The 18,710-nt window shown below is 57.3% G+C and overlaps 1 protein-coding gene across 1 annotated transcript; it reads left to right on the top strand.

The window, feature by feature from the left end:
• Positions 1-573: 573 nt before the first annotated feature.
• IL3RA (interleukin 3 receptor subunit alpha) lies at positions 574-17,808 on the top strand. The gene is made up of 12 exons (XM_036017246.1): positions 574-678; positions 6,227-6,345; positions 8,329-8,452; positions 10,800-10,932; positions 11,047-11,240; positions 11,745-11,860; positions 12,778-12,804; positions 14,109-14,205; positions 15,943-16,293; positions 16,336-16,450; positions 17,253-17,334; positions 17,537-17,808. Exons 1-12 carry the CDS (start codon positions 615-617, stop codon positions 17,609-17,611), a joined length of 1,497 nt encoding a protein of 498 aa, XP_035873139.1. The 5' UTR covers positions 574-614; the 3' UTR covers positions 17,612-17,808.
• The last annotated feature ends 902 nt before the right edge of the window (positions 17,809-18,710 follow it).

Raw genomic sequence — 18,710 nt, forward strand, 5'->3', positions numbered from 1 at the left:
TGAGGGCACGCTGACCTACACGCACGTGTATACACACGTGTGAACGCGCAGAGGACACACAGGCAGACATGTGAGCACAGGCAGGCATGCACACACCTACACCGGCGTACACGCGTGTGCGCACGGCACGCACAGTGCTATGCAGGCGTGCACACGTATGCATGCACAGTGCGTGGGCACGCGAGGACGCTGGCGTGCACAACCTGCGTGTTGCGCGTGCACGCGCACGTGCAGACGCGTGCGCATCCATGGGCGCGCACGGGCGCACGCATATGCGCGCGCGCGTGCAAACACAGACGGGCACCCCACCTCACGTGCACATGCACAGACACAGGCATGGAGAATGGAGACACGTGCACGCAAACACGCTCACCGCCGTGTGCGCACGGGCACACGCGCACGTATGCACGTGCTCACGTGCAAGCACACGCCCCGGAGCCTTCCTCCGGCACCCAGCTGCCTGCTCCGAAAGCACCCGGTTCCCAGGGAGCTCCCACTCCCCGGTCCTCGCGGCCGCCGTCCTCGTCCCCGAAGCCACGCCCACACGCGGCCTCTGTTCTCTCACAGCTCGTGCGCCCCCCCACCCCGGGGAGGGGGGTCCGCCCGCCGGCCCCATGGCCTTGCTGCGGCTCCTCGTGGTGCTGACACCCGTCTGCTGCGTGCTGCCGACCAACGGAGGTAGGTGCGCCGCCCCCAGGGCGCTGGCCGGCCGTGGCGTTCTGCACTTAGTGAGACTGCTGGACCTCACAGTGGGGCCGCCCTGCAAAGCTAGGAGGCCGGGACCTGGAGCTCCGCGCGCTGGGGCCTGGCCGTGGCTCAGAGTCCACTGTGAGTGAGGACTTTCAGGGTTATTTATTAAAAGAAACGCCAGTGCCCTGGCTGGCGTGGGTTAGTGGATGGAGCGCGGGCTGCGAACCAAAGTGTGGCAGGTTCGATTCCCAGTCAGGGCACATGCCTGGGTTGCAGGCCAGGTTCCCCAGTAGGGGGCGTGTGAGAGGCAACCACGCATGGATCTTTCTCTCCCTCTCTTTCTCCTTCCCCTCCCCTCTCTCTAAAAAAAATAATAAAATAATTTTTTAAAAATCTTTAAAAAAAAGAAACAGTAATACGTTGGCCCTAAGCCTTGACACCTGGGATCAGCATCCCTCCCTAATCCATCCCTAAAACCACCGTGTTTGGGGGCGACAGTGTCTGGGGCTGCCAGAGCCGTCGCCTGGAGGCGTTCTCCCCACGGCCAAGGGCGGAGGCCACAGAGGTGCCCTCAGTGACAGAGGACCCATGGCTTGTGGTGAGCTTGTGATTCACAGCCCGCCCAGCGTCCTGGGCACCGGGATGTGTCTGGTTTCCTTCCGTTTCCCTAGGAATCCAGGGCCTTTCCAAGGGAGCCGTAACTGCACTGATTTGCGATTCAGGAGCAAACAGCTCCTGGGGAAGTGCTGACTCTAGCAGGAGCCCACACGGGGTTCCCACGAGGAGCAGACAAAGGGGTGGCACTTATGTAGGAGAAAGGGGAGGGGACAGGGACGCCCCCAGCAGGGGGGCGTGGCTGTGGGTGCAGAGGACACGGCATCGTGAGGCTGATTCTCCAACAGCGTGTTTCATGCTCAGTCCTGGGTTCCTCTGTCCAGGCGTCACCCCGTCTGCTTCCCCGTCCCCTTTGCAGGAGGCTCTGTGGGGCACAGGGTGGCTTTCGGCCCCAAGTGGAGGTCACTTTGTCCTTTTTTTTTTTTTTAGATTTTATTTTATCTTTTTAGAGAGGGAAGGAAGGGAGAGAGAGAGAGAGAGAGAAACATCCATGTGCGGTTGCTGGGGGTCATGGCCTGCAACCCAGGCATGCACCCTGGCTGGGAATCGAACCTGCGACACTTTGGTTTGCAGCCAGCACTCCATCCACTGAGCTACGCCAGCCAGGGCTTCTTTGTCCTGTTTTAACGCCCACAGGGTGGCAGCCCCTCCGTTTTAAAGGGGCTCCATTTGTATTCTTCTTCCTAACCCTCAGGGGCCTGTCAGAACAGAGGGGATATTTTTAAACCTCCAGGGCCCGCGCCCAGCAGCTCGGGGTGGTTGCATCACCCAGGACGGCAGGGGCTGCTGCTGCGGTGGCAGCCACCAGATTTCGTAAGCCTTGCCCAGGGCCTTCCTGCCCCAGAGGGGCGTGGGGGCAGGTGTGGGCTGCCTCGTGGGGAGCCGGGGGCATCGGCTTGAGGCTCCTCCTGTCACTGTGCTCAGGCCGATAGCAGCTGTCAACCCACAAGGTGGTTTCCGACGGTCCTGGAGGCTGGAAGCCCACCAGCAGGAGAGAGCCGGTGGCTGGTGCCCCGTGAGACCGCCCGTTTCGGCCGGGTCCAGAGGTGCAAGGCAGTGGGGCATGGTCTTTTCTTCTTGTGGGTACACGAATCCCACCGTGGCCCCTGGCAAAGTCCTCCCGTCCTGGCACCACACCCTGTCCGTCGGGGTTCCCACGTGGGAATGGGCAGAACACATACTCATCCCATAAAAGCTGCTCCAACCCAGTGCCACACACGACAGGTGTTCACCCACCTTCCACGCCCTGCTCTGGAGACCAGGCGTCTGAGGTGCAGGCGTCCCCGGGCTGGTGGCCGCGTCCCTCCTGCCTCTGCTTCCGTCTCCACACGGATTCTCCCGTGTGTCTGGGTCTCCTCTTCTGTCACTGGATGCAGGGCCACCCTGACCCCGGACGACCTCCTCTCAGATCCTTCCCTCATCCCGTCTGCAGACACCCTGATTACAGGAATCACTCAGCGACCCAGAATGCTTCCTTGGGGCCCCTCACGTGCGTGGAGGAGTTTGTAGGTTCCACTGAAGACTTTTTTTTAAAGATTTTATTTATTTATTTTTAGGGAGGGAAGGCAGGGAGAGAGAGAGAGAGAGAGAGAGAGAGGGAGAGAGAGAAACATCAATGTGCAGTTGCTGGGGGTTATGGCCTGCAACCCAGGCATGTACCCTGACTGGGAATCGAACCTGGGACACTTTGGTTCCCAGCCCGCACTCAATCCACTGAGCTACACCAGCCAGGGCTTTCACTGAGGACTTTTTGGGTCAGGGTCACAAGTGGCCCACGTCGCTCTGGACCTAGTGCACCGGCAAGCGTGAGGGATGCAGCCAGGGATCGGACAGACAGGCAGAAACAGGGGGCTGTCTGGCAGGGAGGGGGGCCTCCTACAGTTCTGAGACCCCCTGTCCCCCGAGCATCCTGGCCTTCTGAGGGCCCCTCTCCGGGTCCCCGCCGGGTCAGCAGTGGCGGCCACGTTTGCTGTCTCTGCAGGCCCGTGGACATCCCAGCATCACAGACCACAAGGAGGTAGTGAGTCTCTTTCTAGGGCAAATTGACTGAAGCCTGAAGGTTGTAGGCAACATGCTCCAGCATTGTAACAATGCCCCGCTAAAGACCCTAAAGGGCCCTCCTTGTGTGGTCTCACCTGAGGGGCTGTGAGCACAGGACACAATGCAATAGAAGAGTCGCATCCACATACCCAGCCTCCATCATGCCTCGGGGGATGTGGTTAGTCATTCACTATTGAGTCTGAATTAGCAGCTGTGTTTCCATCCTTTTTTTTTTTTTTTTTTTAATCTGGGTAAGAACCCTGCCTTTTCTTTCCAGTTTGCTGAGTGTTTAAGCCCAAATGGGTGTGAATATTTTTTTTTAAATCCCGAATGGGTGTTAATGATTATTTTCTGCTTGTTTCCTAGTTGGCTGAGTTTTTAAGCCTACATGGGTGTGAAATAGTTTTATAAATCCCAAATGAGTGTCTTTAATTTTTTTTTCTGCTTCTGTTGAGAAGAATAATCTGGTTTTTTGGTTGTTGTTGTTAGTAAGACAAATGATATTGATGGTTAAAACACCCTGGAGTAACGAACTCTCTCAGAGTGGGAGGTGTTACCGGTTTCATACATTGCTGGCTTTTCTTTGGTATTATTTTGGGGAGCAATGTCGCATCTGTGTTTATAAAGAACGCTGGCCTCTACTTTAACTGTAACGTCATGGATTCGGCATCGGTATCACGCCGATTTCATCAAATCCGCCGGGAAATTGTTCCTGGTCCCTTTCTCTTTCGAAAGTTGGAGCCCGTTGGTATCATTTCTTCCCTGATAAACAGAAAGAACCCTTCCACAAGGCTTCTGTATGGGAAGATCTCTGTTGGAAATTCTATTCTTTTGTACTCGATACATTTGTAGCAGCTGCATTGCGGGATGAACAGGTGGTATCCAGCTATTCAGGGTTTCTCTTCCCTACCTCAGTGCTCACTTCTGTCTGCCAAGGGGTTTGTGTAGGTTGTCTGTTATTGACTCTATGGGCGTGAATGCATTCAAGTTTCTTGTATGGTTCTTCTCTTTTTAAAGTTTGTGTTTGCATGTATTTAGAGAGATGGGAAGGGAAGGAGAAAGAGAAGGAGAGAAACCTCCATGTGTGGTTGCCTCTCATGTGCCCCCTGCTGGGGACCTGGCCGGCAACCCAAGCATGTGCCCCGCCTGGGAACTGAACCGGCGACCCTTTGGTTTGCAGGCTGGCACTCAGTCCACTGAGCCACACCAGCCAGGGCAAAATTTCTTTTATTTTTCAGTTGCAGTGGACACATAACAGTATATTAGTTGCAGGCTTCCATCATAGTGATTATATCACTTACAAAATCATCCCCTGGTAGGTCTGGTACCCACCTGAGAAATAGGTATCATGTTCCCCACTTCCATTGAAAAACTGGGTTATTTTCTACCTCTCTTTTTTTTTTTCTGGACCATTCTAAGCCAACGGTTATCAATTGTATTAATCATTACACACACCCAGCTTTTGTTTTTTTTTTAATATCTGTACCCATCTCCCAATCCCTTTGTAACTGACTCATATATGTTATTTTAGGGATTGGGTTTTTGGTTTCCTTTTTACATTTAGTTTCCTCTTCTTTCTTGCACTTCTCAGGTTATTGAATTTAAACCTTTCTTTTCTACCGTAAAAAATTTAAATTATGAGAGAGGGAGAGAAACATCCATGTGAGGTTGCTGGGGGCCATGGCCTGCAACCCAGGCATGTGCCCTGACTGGGAATCGAACCTGCGACACTTTGGTTCGCAGCCCATGCTCAATCCACTGAGCTATGCCAGCCAGGCGAGGTTTTCCAGTGATATGACACATCACGCAGTTTGTGAACTATATAACCTTGTGAATACCGCTGAGTAATTATCATGCCTCATCTTTTAGGAAGTAGAGTAAAAATAGATATGTATATTCTATTATTGCAAAGCATTCCAAAAGAATATCCTGTGCAAGAGAGTTGGTGCTGAACATCTCCATGAGAATTTGTTGTCGGTTCGCAGTGTGAATAACATACCAGGAGATACCCAGTTATGAAAGGCCCGTTTCACCTACGAGAGGGTCCCCCCAAAAAACAGAATTTATGTATAAAACGTTGTGTACTTATTTTTCCACGTTTAAACTTCAGTCCCTTCAAAGGACTCTCCATTGGATGCAACGCACCTGTCGAGACGTGTGTTTCACAGCTCAGAACCATGTTTGAATGTGTGGATGTTGATGCCTTTTAAGTGCTTCTGCCTTTTTTTCCTTTCATTCTTCCACATGGGCCATACATTTCCCTTGGAGGACTTGTTTCCCCCTGGAGAAAATGAAAAAAAAAGTTGCTCAGGGCGAGATCAGATAAACAGGGAGGCTGGGGCTTGGGGGTCATGCTGGTTTTGGTTAAAAACTGCTGAAAAGTGAGGTGTGGGCCGGTGTCAATCACCCACCATGAAATGGGGGAGCGTCTTGAAAAAGTCTTAAAAAAAAAAATTCAGTGAAGCCAAACACAACCTCTCACAACAACGCCAGCTGGCGCACTGATACCACTGGGTTCCGAGAACACTCACCCAGTGGGGGAAGCCTGTCCTATCAGGGGCCCACCCTCCAGAGGATAATTCTGCGTTTTTTGGGGGGGGAGGGGGCGGAGTTCTTTCCTTGTGCACCAGGGTGGCGGAAGTGATCTTTTGTTCTGAATGCTTCCCCCATTAAGAGGGGTGGGGGGATCAGCTCGTGCTTGGGACCCCAGCCAGCTCGGGCAATCCCTAGCCTATGCAGAACGCGACCTCCTGGGGCAGTGGCTACTTCCAAGCAAGAAAAAAGTTCCCTCCCCCGCCCCCTCCCCCGCCCCCCCCGCCCCACCCCGAGGTACCAGCTTCAGCACACGTATCTCTTCTCACTGCGCGTGTCCGCATTGTAGATGGCAGCCCGCCCATCGCGAACTTACGGCTGGACCAAGGAACTAAGAGGCTGACCTGGGACCTCAGCGGAAACGTGTCCAGAATCAAGTGCTATGTGGATGGAGATTATCTCGGGCCGGTAACACCAGCTTCCCCCGAGGGGCCACCCTAGACACTTCCCGCTGTCTCCTGGGCGGCTGAGCCGGTCTCTGGCTCCACGGAGACGTGAGCTCAGCGCCGGGGGTCCTATTCTTGTCTGATCATGGGAGTCTTTGCGCCCTGCGAGTATCGCTGCTCATTTACGCGCGTTTGAGTTTTCTTGTCCCCTGGTTCCTCTCCAGCCTCTGGTTCTACATTTTGTTCTCCTTTCTTGGTTTTAGTTTCTATCCTGTTGGGACGGGATGTTACCAGAACTCTGTCAGCCTCTGGGGGCGGGGCGGGGGGGTGTCTGCTCACGTTTAAGAGGCAGGGGCTGAAGATCTCGTTGATAGGCGGGAGAGAGCGTGGATGGGGACGTGTGAGTTCTGGAAGCTGTGCGATTAGGGGAGAATGCATAGTTGGGGCTTTCTTTCTGATTTGCTGGGGCCGATCCGATTTGCCACAAAAAAAAAACACGTCTGGTGTCCTTCATGGACAGAAAAGGCTCGGCTACCTGCAGGCCGGGGACCCACAGGTGAGAGAGACAGAGCACTTGGCAGGCAGGAGACAGGCACGCAGCAGGCGCGTTGGCTTTGCCCAAAGTCCGGCTCCCTGCTGGATGATGACGTCTCTGCGTCCCCGTTTTTGCACGAATGCAGGGCGGGCAGGGCACAGCGCTTGGGCTGGCAGGCGGCCCCAGAGGCGCCCTCAGCGCCAGGAAAGCAGGAGGGGAAGCACCTGCCTCTCCCACACTAGGCCACCCTCAACGGTCTCCTGGATACATTTGTAGCAGCTGCATTGTCTCTCTCCTGGATACATTTGTAGCAGCTTCGCTGTCACTCTCCTGGATACATTTCTAGCAGCTGCATTGTCTCGCTCCTGGATACATTTGTAGCAGCTTCGCTGTCGCTCTCCTGGATACATTTGTAGCAGCTACATTACCCGATGGAACAAGTGTGTCTTTATTTATGACTCTGAGCTGGGATGATCTCAGAAAGTTGGATGTCTTTCTGTGAATTTTTTTCCACGTGTCGGTGCCAAGTTGGAACACCTCATGATTCCGATCTGTTATGTTTTCCTTTGATCTTTGATTCACGTACGTTTCAGTTTTTATTCTATCAGTTTTCTGGCAATCGGAAATTGCTGCTTCTTGTATAGTGTTGTATCGTCGGAAAGCTGTCCTCTGTCTATGTTTATTTGTAAGTGGGATTACTTTACACCCTGTGTTCTAGCTTTCTCCATGAGCAAAGTTATTTTTAGGGAGTTTGGGGTTGACAGCAATGTCGAGGGGGAGACGCACAGGGTTCCCGTGTATCTCCTGCCTGCTCAGCCCGGCCTCCCCTGCTATCGCCTGGCACCCCCACCCAAGGGGACATTTCTTACGATGGATACAGATTACCCAGAGTGCACAGTTTCCATCCGAGGTCACTGTTGGTGTCCCGTGTCCTACAGATTTGCACAAATGCGTGATGGTGTGGATCTCACAAAGTATTTTCTCTCCCGTTAAAAAGGAAAAATATTTCTGTGTTGTGACGATTCATTCCCTTTCGCTCCCACCGCAGCCCCAGCAAGCCCTGGGGATTTCACGGAGTTTCCCCTTGCCCACAAGCACAGCTGATCATCCTGGTGTGCAGCTGGGATGAGATCGAGCCTATAGATCACATTGGGAAGCACCACCGTTTTCTTTAAAAATCTAAATATTGCCCTGGCTGCTGTGGCTCAGTGGATTGAGCACCGGCCTGTGAACCAAAAGGTGGCTGGTTCGATTCCCAGTCAGGGCACGTGCCTGGGTTGTGGGCCAGGTCCCCAGTAGGGGGGCGCCCTAGAGGCAACCACACATGGATATCTCTCTCCCTCTCTTTCTCCCTCCCTTTCCCGATCTCTAAAAATAAATAAATAAATACAATATTTTTAGAAGACCTAAATATCATCAGGATCACACTTAGCATCCTCTCTACACCATGCACCCCCCTTTCTGTCTTAGGCAATGAACAACCGTTATTGCCTGCTGAATGTGCTGCCCAAATGCGAACCATGGAACTACACAGTCCTCATCACTGTGCCCGGCGGGAAGCTGTTTTCCGCGTGGGTCGACTACCCCACACGAGGTGAGCGCAGAATCTTCTGTTGTGGTTCTCTCTCTCTCTCTCTCTTTTTAATATATTTTATTGATTGTGCTATTACAGTGGTCCCATTCCCCCCCCGTCATCCCCCTCCACCCTGCACACCCTCTCGCACCTGCATTCCCCCCTTTAGTTCATGTCCTCGTGTCACAAGTTCTTTAGCCTCTACATTTCCCATCCTATTCCTGCCCTCCCCCTGTCTATTTTCTCCCTACCATCTATGCTACTTATTCTCCGTACCTTTTCCCCCTCTCTCCTCCTCCCACTCCCCTGGTGCTAACCCTCCCTGTGATCTCCATTTCTATAGGTCTGTTCCTGTTCTAGTTGTTTGTTTAGTTTTTGTTTTCGGTGTGGTTGTTCATAAGTGTGAGTTTGCTGTCTTTTTACTGTTCATATTTTTTATCTTCTTTTTCTTAGATAAGTCCCTTTAACATTTCATATAATAAGGGCTTGGTGATGATGAACTCCTTGAACTTGACCCTATCTGGGAAACACTTTATCTGCCCTTCCATTCTCAATGAAAGCTTTGCTGGATAGAGCAATCTTGGACGTAGGTCCTTGCCTTTCATGACTTGGAATACTTCTTTCCAGCCCCTCCTTGCCTGCAAAGTCTCTCTTGAGAAATCAGCTGACATTCTGATGGGAACTCCTTTGTAGGTGACTGTCCCCTTATCTCTTGCTGCTTCTAAGATTCTCTCCCTATCTTTAAACTTGTGTAATGCAATTATAATGTGCCTTGGTGTGTTTCTTCTTGGGTCCAACTTCTTTGGGACTCTCTGAGCTTCCTGGAATTCCTGGAAGTCTATTTCCTTTGCCAGATTGGGGAAGTTCTCCTTTATTATTTGTTCAAATAAGTTTTCCACTTGTTGCTCTTCCTCTTCTCCTTCTGGTACCCCTATAATCCAGATATTGGAATGTTTAAAGATGCCCAGGAGGTTCCTAAGCCTCTCAATTTTTTTTTTGAATTCTTATTTCTTCATTCTTTTCTGGTTGTATGTTGTTTTCTCCCTTCTGGTCCACTCCATTGATGTGAGACCCAGCTTTCTTTCCATCACTATTGGTTCCCTGTGCATTTTCCTTCATTTCACTTAGTGTAGCCTTCATTTGTTCATCTAATCTGCAACCAAAGTCAACCACTTCTTTGGGCATCTTGATCACCAGTGCTTTCAATTGTGCATCTGTGAGGCTGGCTATCTCTCGGTCACTTAAAAGGATGGGTTCTGGGGCTTTCGTTGGTTCTTCTGTTTGAGCCATCTTTTTTTTTTTTTTTTTTTCTTGTCACACCTGTTACGTATAAGGGGCGGAGCCTTAGGTATTCCCCAGGGCGGGGCAACCCAGTCGCTGGGTTGTGACGTTGTACGTGGGGGAGGGGTCCGAGAGGGAACAATGGTGCCTGCTCCGCTCTCTCCATCGGACTTGAGAACATTCCGCTGCTTCCCCCAAGCAAAGTGGGCCTTTCTGGTACTAATTCCCGTGTGGCGGGGGTTGCTTGTGCACCCCGTGGGACCTTCCAAGGACCTCTCCTGGGAGGCTGGGAGTCTCTCCCTGCACCTCAACCCCCACAGGTGTTTTCAATCAGTGTCCGGAGGCTCCATTTCCCAGCGCCAGGATCCTGGGTTGCACGCAATGCCTTGCTTCACAACCGCCACCTCGCTGGGTCTGCCGATTGCCACCCCTCGGCCGGGGTCTGCCGGCTGCCGCTTCTGAGCTCAGGGTCCACCCGCTGCCGTCTTGTGCGCCCCGGGAGGCCTGACGCTGGTCTCAACGCTCCCTGTGCCGAGGCCCCTCTCCGCCCGGCTGCCCGACTCCGCCCCTCCTACCTGCCTGGAGGAACTTGTCCAACTTCCATGCAGTTCAATTCTCTGTCAGTTCTGGTCATTATTCTGTCTCTAAGTGGTTGTTGTCCCTGTCCTGGATGTGCAAGGAGGCACGGTGTGTCCACCTACGCCTCCCTCTGGGCTGGACATCTTCTGTTTTGGTTCTCTTCTGCCTTCGACCGCGACGTGCTCCGTGGAGTGTGGACATCGGTCCTTTGACCTTGGGTGCATCTCCAGGGCTGGAGGCTGGAGAAGAAGGAGAGAAAAAAGGGGGGGCATGTTCTCAAAAGGGCAAACTGGTGGTACTGGTGAACAGGCTGCTAGTGGGCTGGGGTGGGCGCCGGAGGGAGGAAGGTGACACCCTACAAGGGACACGTGGGTGGTCCTCGGTTGAGAGATTGTCGTATCTTTGTTTTGCTCCATCGCTGCAGAGAACCTACACAGAATCGCATCATGACTCTAAAATGGACTTGCCCTTTTTTTTTTTCTTTTGGTCACCTTCTTGGGGAGCCCAGAAGGGAACCCTAGGGCGGCCGCCGAGCACCTGCGATGCCGGGTTCACGACCTGCATTTCCTGACGTGCAGCTGGACGGTGGGCGCCGAGGCCCCCGGAGACGTGCAATATGAGTTCTACCTGGAGGACCTCAGGTAGGTGCACCCCGAGGATCGGGCTGGGGTGCCCTGGGTACGCGGGGGGGGGGGGGGGGCCGGGCGTGAGGGGCCCTGGGTCCTTCCTCACCACTGCCCGTCCTGGTGCCGCAGGACCTCCCAGAAGTGGCCGTGTCCGCATTACACCAAGGAGGAGCCGGGGACGCGCGTCGGGTGTCAGTTTGCAGACCTCTCCGAGCTCCTCGCGGAGGAAGACGAAAAGCGATACTTCCGCTTCGTGGTGCAGGGCACGAGCGGGGGCTCCCGCGTGCCCTGCTCTGAGATATTCCAATCTCTTTCGGAAATTGGTGAGCAAGGGTCCGGCGTGTTGCTTGCTCTTCCCCTGACCGGGAGAGGGCCTTTCCGTGTGAGAGGCGGTTCATTTGTTCGAGATGCGAGACGCGTAAGAACAGGCGCTGGGGGAGGAGCGCTGAGTCAGGCTGGAGCCCGCCCCGGGGGGGCCCCCAAGGAAGAGATCAAGGGGCGGGGAGCAGCTGGCCCAGAGAAGGGCGGGGCGGATGCAACTTCATTGTCCCAACGCACTTCTGTCTTATAAATAAAATAAGATTTTATTTATTTATTGTTAGAGAGGGAAGGGAGGGAGAAAGAGAGAGAGAGAGAGAGGCATCAGTGTGCGGTTGCTGGGGGCCCTGGCCTGCAACCCAGGCATGTGCCCTGACTGGGAACCGAACCTGCGACACTTTTTGGTTCGCAGCCCCCGGCGCTCCACCCACTGAGCTAGGCCAGCCAGGGCCCGGGAGAGTATTGGGATGTGTTTTACGCATCGGTGTTTTCCTCCTCTCCGGCCCCAGAGGAGTTGGTGGCGCCCAACCTCACGACGGCCTGCAACAAGTCCCTGGCTGTGCTGCGGTGGACGATGTTCAGCCACTTCACCAGGTTCTTTGACTACGAGCTGAAAATCCACAAGGTAAGCGCTCACCCCAGCGGGGGCGTGGTGTCCTGGGGCGTGTTGCCCTGGGGCTGCAGGGGTTGATCACACACACACTCATGCACGCACATCAAGTGCAGGAGCCCTAAAACGATTTAGCGTCTGCAAAACGAAAGGAATGTGGGTCGTTCACAAGGCACAGAGATGGGGGGAAAAGGGCAAGTTACAGGACGGGAGGGTCCGTGCGTGGGCACCTGGGAAGGGAGTCGTGTTTGGGGAAGAGGAGGAAGTCTCCTGGGTCTGCCCAAGCAGTGAGCCTGTTCACGGCTGCACAGCCAGGTATCTGCTGAGGACGTCTCTGTGTTATTGATTGACGTGGGATTGTATTGATACTCCCTCAGTGACCATTGTGGCCTCAATTACCCACTTGCGTTTGTTATTTTGACGTGCATGTGATATTTGTATTGATTCTCCACTGATCATGTCGTACTCAATTATCTGTTTGGATTTATTATTTTTTTAAAGATTTTATTTTTAGACAGAGGGGAAGGGAGGGAGAAAGGAGGAGAGAAAGATAAATGTGTGGTTGTCCCTCAGGCGCCCCCTACTGGGGACCTGGCCTGCAAGCCAGGCATGTGCCCTGACTGGGAATGGAACCGGTGACCCTTTGGTTCACAGGCTGGTGCTCAATCCACTGAGCCACACCAGCCGGGACTCTCTCTATTATTATTATTATTTTGCTTTGACTCAGTTACAATATTTATTATGCATTCTCCATCGCTGGCCACTCTGTACCCAAGCATCTGTTCAGCACACCTGTGCACGGGTTTACATACACTGTTATCCACTGTCTCTCAGTGATCAGTGTGTGCTCAGTGGTTCCGTAAACCTCAACGAGCCAGACCCTCTGCGGGGGATGGGCTGGACACTCACCGTCGTTTGCTTGTGTCTTCCAGGACTCAGGCGCCCCCATCACGGACAAGGTGAGTGTCCCCATGTCCCCAGGTCCCCAGCCCTCCTGCCTGGGGCACCGCAGAATGTAGCTGCCTGTGTGAAGGACTCTCTCCCCGGTGGGTCACGCACCCTTAGGGCAATGCCCCCATGGGTGAGGAGGGCCCGGGGGTCTGAGACAGAGCTGCCCGGTGCTGCCCACAGAGGGCTGCAGTTGCCTCTGAATTCCTCAGGCTGCACCAGATGCTCAATTAGGGGTGGGGGGGTCACCAAGCCGTGAGCTGTAGGCAGCCGATCCGATGGGGGCCCACGGCTTTGACAAGCATCTATCTGTGAACCTCGGCTGTGGACTCTCTCTCTCTCCCTCTCTCATTGTTTCTCTAATTCTCTCTGTCCCTCTCTCATTCTCTGCCTCTGTCTCCACGTGGCTTCTCCTCCGGGTCTGCGTCTCCTCTTCTGACCCTTCTCAGGACACGGTCACTGCACACAGGGCCACCCCGACCCAGGTTGACCTCCTCCTCTCAGACCCTCCCCTCACCCCACCTGCAAACGCCCTGTTTCCAGATCAGGTCCCACTCACCCGCTTTAGCAGACGTATCTTTCTCGGTGGGGGTGGGGTGCGGTATTCAACCCTCTACAGGGCTCACCGTGCAACCCCCCACGGATGCCCCCCGCCCCCCGTTCTTGCCCTGGCTGGCAGTAGCCCAGCCTTACTGACTCACCTCCCGCAGACCATAGACACTATTTTCGGGTTTGGATGCTAAGAAACTGGGCTGAGGTAGGATGGGGGCTCCAGGGGGTCCCCCTGAACACAGCCATGTCCCTGATGCCCTGACGGGGGAAGGGGGCTGCTTGGGGTCTCTCTGGGTGCCCGATGGAGGGTCTTGGGGCAGCTGTAGGGAGTTCCCCAAACAGGGGTTCTTCAAACAAACAGACTCCATGGTCGGCCCCACCACCACATCCTGGAGACCAGACGTCCAAGATCCAGGTGTCCCGGGGCCGGGCTCCCTCCCTACAGGGGCTCCAGGGGAGGACGGCCGGGCCCACGCCCAGCCCCCAGCTCCTGCAGCTCCCTCAGCTCGTGGTCACAGCACCCTGACACCCACGTGACATCTCCCTGCACCCATGTCTGCGTCCACTTCCCCTTTCGTGCAGGGATGGGGGTCCCTCTACGCCAGCTGAGCTCCTCTGGACTCACCACATTGGCACAGGCACACGCTGTCCCCAGACGAGGTCCCCTTTGCAGGCACAGGGATTTGGGGAGGGCCCACCAGCTGCCCCCCCAACCCCACGGATGGCAATGGTCCCCTCTTGTTTCTTTTCCTTCCATCCGCAGAACCTCTCCGAAGAGTTCTGGAGCCTGCCCAACCCCGGCACCTTCACGGTGACCGTCCGAGCCCATGGCGGCCTGTGGAGTGCCCCCCAGCGCTTCGGTGAGTGAGGTGACCCCCCCCCATCTCCCTCCAGGGCGAACAGTGAAGGTTCCAGGTGCTGTCCCTCCTCCAGGGAGCTTGGAGCCCGTGCAACCTCCTGGGAGATTTGCCCCCAAAGCAGGGGGGTCTCTGCCCACCTCCTCTGTGTCCTCAAACAGGGAGGCTCTAAGGACCACAGGGGATCGCCCCGTGGGAAGGCCTCAGAGGGTGGAGACTGTCCCCCAAAGAGCCACTGGAACCCGTGCAGTGACAGCTGTCCCCAGCCATGGGGGTCCCCAAACAAACACGCTGGGGACAGTGGCACTGCCTGAGGAGACAGATGCCCCCAGGGACAGGGTTGCCACATCTCCCGGACCTGTTCTGGAACCACACCCGCTTCCTGGGCCCCCGGGGATTGTCCCGTTTTGCAGGCGGCCCGGCAGGGAATGCGTCTCTTTGGACCGGCGCCTGATGAGACCAGGCCCACCCCTCGGTAGGGAGGGCAATCTGCTTTACTCCACATTTACCGGAGCTCATAGCCATCCCACGACCTTCAAAGCCACCTCCTCCTCCCCACCCCGGGCCCTGCGGCTCCGTGGCTCGGGGTGTGGTTCCGGACACCAGAAGGTCATGGGTTCAAGTCCTCCTCGAGGCACACAACTAGGCTGTACACTCAACCCCAGTCAGGGCGTGTATGGGAGACCACAATCTCTCTCTCTCTCTCTCCCTCTCTCTCCCTCTCTCTCCCTCTCTCTCTCCCTCTCTCTCTCTCTCCCTCTCTCTCCCTCTCCCTCCCTCCGTCTCTCCCTCCCTCCCTCTCCTGCTGACATCAATAAACACATCATCAGATGAAGATTTAAAAAACAACACCACCACCAAAAACAAGCTTCCCAGTGACATCTAGGGGGCTGTGGCCCAGCCCAGCTGAAGCGATAGAATCCACCACCACAAGCCCTGACCCCGTTCCCTGGGGCTGTGGGGACACATCTCCACACACTGGGAGGCTTGGACCTTAGACCACGGGTGTGTGTGGTCTCCCAGCTCCGGGGGCTCAGCGCCCAAGATCCAGGTGCTGGCAGAGCTGGTGCCCACACACTGTGTGGGGTCGGTCCCAGGCCTCCCAGCCACCCCTGGGCCACTTGTGACCTGTGTGGCTCGTGGCCCCTCGAGGGGCGGGGGGGTCCCTGGAGGTGTCCTGGCTCTGGGGAGCCTCGCCAGCCCAAACCTGCTCCTCAGAGAGAATTCCTCCTGAGAGACCCGGTGAGAGCCGTGTGGGGATGGAGGGGACAGATCTGCCCGGCCATCTGGTCCATGTCTGGGGGCGCCGGGCCAAGAGGGGTGGGTGGACATCTGGGGCCCCTTTGCCTCCTCTCCACCCTCCCTGTGGGGCTGGGGCCAGGCTCCCTGGACCACAAGCTGGCCTCGCTGGCAGGTGCGGACGCTGTCACACCTGGGTGCAGCTTCCCTGCCGCTTGCCCCCCCCCCCCCGCTGCTCTGGCCCTTGCGGGTCCTGGGCTGCATTCCCTTGCTGGACGCTGTCTCCCCACCCCCCACCCAGGTCCCCTGCCCCTGACTGCTGGGTTCTCACCGTGCTGCCTGGCCCGCTGGGGGGGTGGGGGGTGGGGCAACCAGCTAGCTCACTGTCTCCAAAAGTCTCAGTCATCAAGATAAATCTTTTCCTGAGGTATTGCTTAAAAAAAAAAAAAAAACTCCAAAGGGATGTGGGAAGTTCATGATGGGCACAGTATCGGATTCAAGGACTGAGGGAGAGAGAGCGAGCCTGCGGGGGGGGGGGGGGGAGGGACAAAGGGGGCAGTTCCCCTGCGGCGCGACCCCGCCCGGCGGGGCCTGGCTGGCTCCTCCCACCGGCCCGCCGAGGTATCAGAATGACATGTTACCTCTTTGGGGAGGGAAAAAAAATTAAAAACTGGCGCCGCAGGGGGTCCCTGCCCAGTGGCCAAGACAGAGCGCGATGGTCCCAGTCCCAAGTGTCCCTCAGTGGTGGGGCATCAGTCTCCAGGGGAGGGTCGCGCAGGGTAGGAGGGATTCGCGTGGATCCCGGCGCGCAGGGGCCCGTTGCCCCAATGGGGCGCGCCCCGTGTGCCGGCCGCCCCCCGCGGCTGCGTGACACCGCCGGCGCGGTCCCGAAGCACCCCTCTGTCTGTCCCCCAGTGTGCGACCCCGAGGACAAAACGCCCCTCTACGTCTGGCTGATCGCGCTGGCCACGCTGCTGGCGGTGGGGGCCGCGATCCTTCTGTGCAAAAAGTGAGTCGCCTGCGCGCGCGTTTTTCTAGAACGCAAGGCTCCGCTCGGAGGTTTCCCCCGCGATGCGTCCACTCCGCCCGCACCCAGCGCGTACCCAGCGGGTGCGCGCGCCCGCCTGTCCCCGGAGACCACAGCCTGCGGGCGTCCTTACGAGTCTTTCTGAAACGTGGCCCTGGTTTCGGCCGTCGGGTCCCAGCCGGCCACGGGGAGCTGGTACCCAGCGCCGTATCCTTGACGTTTCTTCCCTCCCCGGACCCTTTACACATGTTCTGGGCGGTGCAGACTGCAGCCAGGAGCACCTGGGTGTCCCCAGACGCCCCCCCACGACATTGCTCCTTCAAACCCTGGCAGACTCCCCAACCCACGGCGCCCTTGGGGCGTGCTCCCGGATCCCTTCCCCCACCCGCGAGAGCAGGAAGCCAGTGGTGGCGTTGCTGCGGGCGCTCCCAAGTGCCCGCGGCTCCCCAGCGCCGTCCCTTCGTGGGCAGGGTGCTCTGCCGAATGGGGGAGTCCTGCACAGCCCCCAGCCCCAGCCTGAGAGGGAGGAGGCTGGGTTTGCGGAGTGGGCGGGCCAACGCGCCAGCTTCCGCAGAAGCTAGCTGCTCAGGAGGGAGGCAGGTTGCCATGGTGAGAGGCACCCTGGGAGCTGGCCTTGGGGAAGATCCAGGTCCCGGCTGCGACTCAGTGGCTCCACCGGGGCTGGGGTAGGGAAGGCGGATCCCAGCTCCTCCCCCAGAGCCCTGGCAGGCCCCAGAGGGGCCCCACGTGCCGGCTGCGGCTCAGGGGGCTTTCTGTCTCGCAGGTGCTCCCTGCTGCACAAGCTCTTCCCTCCCATCCCTCACATGAAGGACCCCATCGCGGACAACCGTGTGCACGAGAAGATGGTACGGGCCGGCTCCGCGGGTGGGTGGGTCTGGGGACAGGGTGGCCACAGCCCCGCCCAGGTCTGCAGGCCTGGTGGGCCGGCAGCCCCGGCACCTAAGGCAGGGCTGGTGCTGGATGCGTCAGGCCCGTGCCGCTGCCCAGGGCGCACGGGCTGCTCGGCCGGGGCCCTTCTGACCCAGGCGCTCCTGCCGCTCCCCGCAGATGGCCTGGCAGGCTGGCGCGCCCGCCCCGGAGGACTGCCCGGTGGCCGAAGTGCAGCTGGTGAAGAGCACGTGAGGCCGAACCAGGTCCCCACGCGGGCTGGCACCCTCTGGACAGCAGGCGTGTGTCACGGACGGGGAGGAAAAAAAGCCCTAAATAAAGTGCTTTTTCAACCCCAAGTGTTTTTTTTCCAACTCACTGGCCCAGCCCCGCACCCCAAGGCTACAGGGACGCTTCTCGCCCCCACAGCTCCTGGGCACTGCCCGCTCCTGCCACAGGGGGGCGCCCTGCGGATGGGGTGTCTCCCGCTCCGCATCTGCTTTCTGGCGGCACCCACCGCCTTGGCTCCCGTAATAAAGGAGCTCGCACACCGGGTGTGGGGTCCCGGGGGCGGGCGGCAACCGGAGGGCAGGGGACCCCCCCACTCCCACTGCGGACAGAGCCCTCCCTGGAGACGCCGGACGGCCACCTGCAAACCGCCAAAAAAAAAAAAAAAAAAAAAGAAAGGAGGGAGTGCGTGGGCACCCACACACCTGCCCACAGGAACCTGGGCCTGAGGCGGGGCTCCCCGTACAGGTGCTCGGGAAGGGGCTGCCGCTCTTCACCCTTGTGTACTCCCACGCCTCACCTTTCCAGGGCGTGGGGGGCAGATGCCCACGGTGCTGGCTTCCAGGAAGGGACCCCCGCGGAGTCTCCCGGGAACACGGCATTCGCAGGGCGCCGTGGGACGCCAAGGGCAGATCCGACCTCGTCTCCGCGTCCTCACACGGGCCCCGAGTCGCCCACTGGTCTGGTCTGCACCCGGTGGGAACGGAGGAGGGCGGCCAGGGAGAGCTCCCATGCAGAACCCAGCCGCTGCCACAGCGGCAGGCAAGCAGGCAGGACGGACGGACGGACAAGCGAGGCCCGAGTGGGTCGGAAGCCGGTTCCCCTGCTGGAGGGGCAGGCCCGAACGGTCTCGTCCCTTTCGCCTTGCGGGAGCCCCCTGACCTTGGGGGCCGGCGCCTGCCAAGGTCTCGGGCCCCAGCAAGCCGCCTCGCCGGAGAAGGTCGTGACCGCCCGGCGCGGGCACGGGCACGCCTACTCACTCGGGCCAACCCAGGGCACGTGTGGGCGCGGCACGCAGGGTCCCCAGGTGCGAAACCGCTGCAGGGGAGGGAACCCGAAGCAAGCA

This window comes from Phyllostomus discolor, chromosome Y, assembly GCF_004126475.2.
Source record: "Phyllostomus discolor isolate MPI-MPIP mPhyDis1 chromosome Y, mPhyDis1.pri.v3, whole genome shotgun sequence".
NCBI classification, from domain to species: domain Eukaryota; kingdom Metazoa; phylum Chordata; class Mammalia; order Chiroptera; family Phyllostomidae; genus Phyllostomus; species Phyllostomus discolor.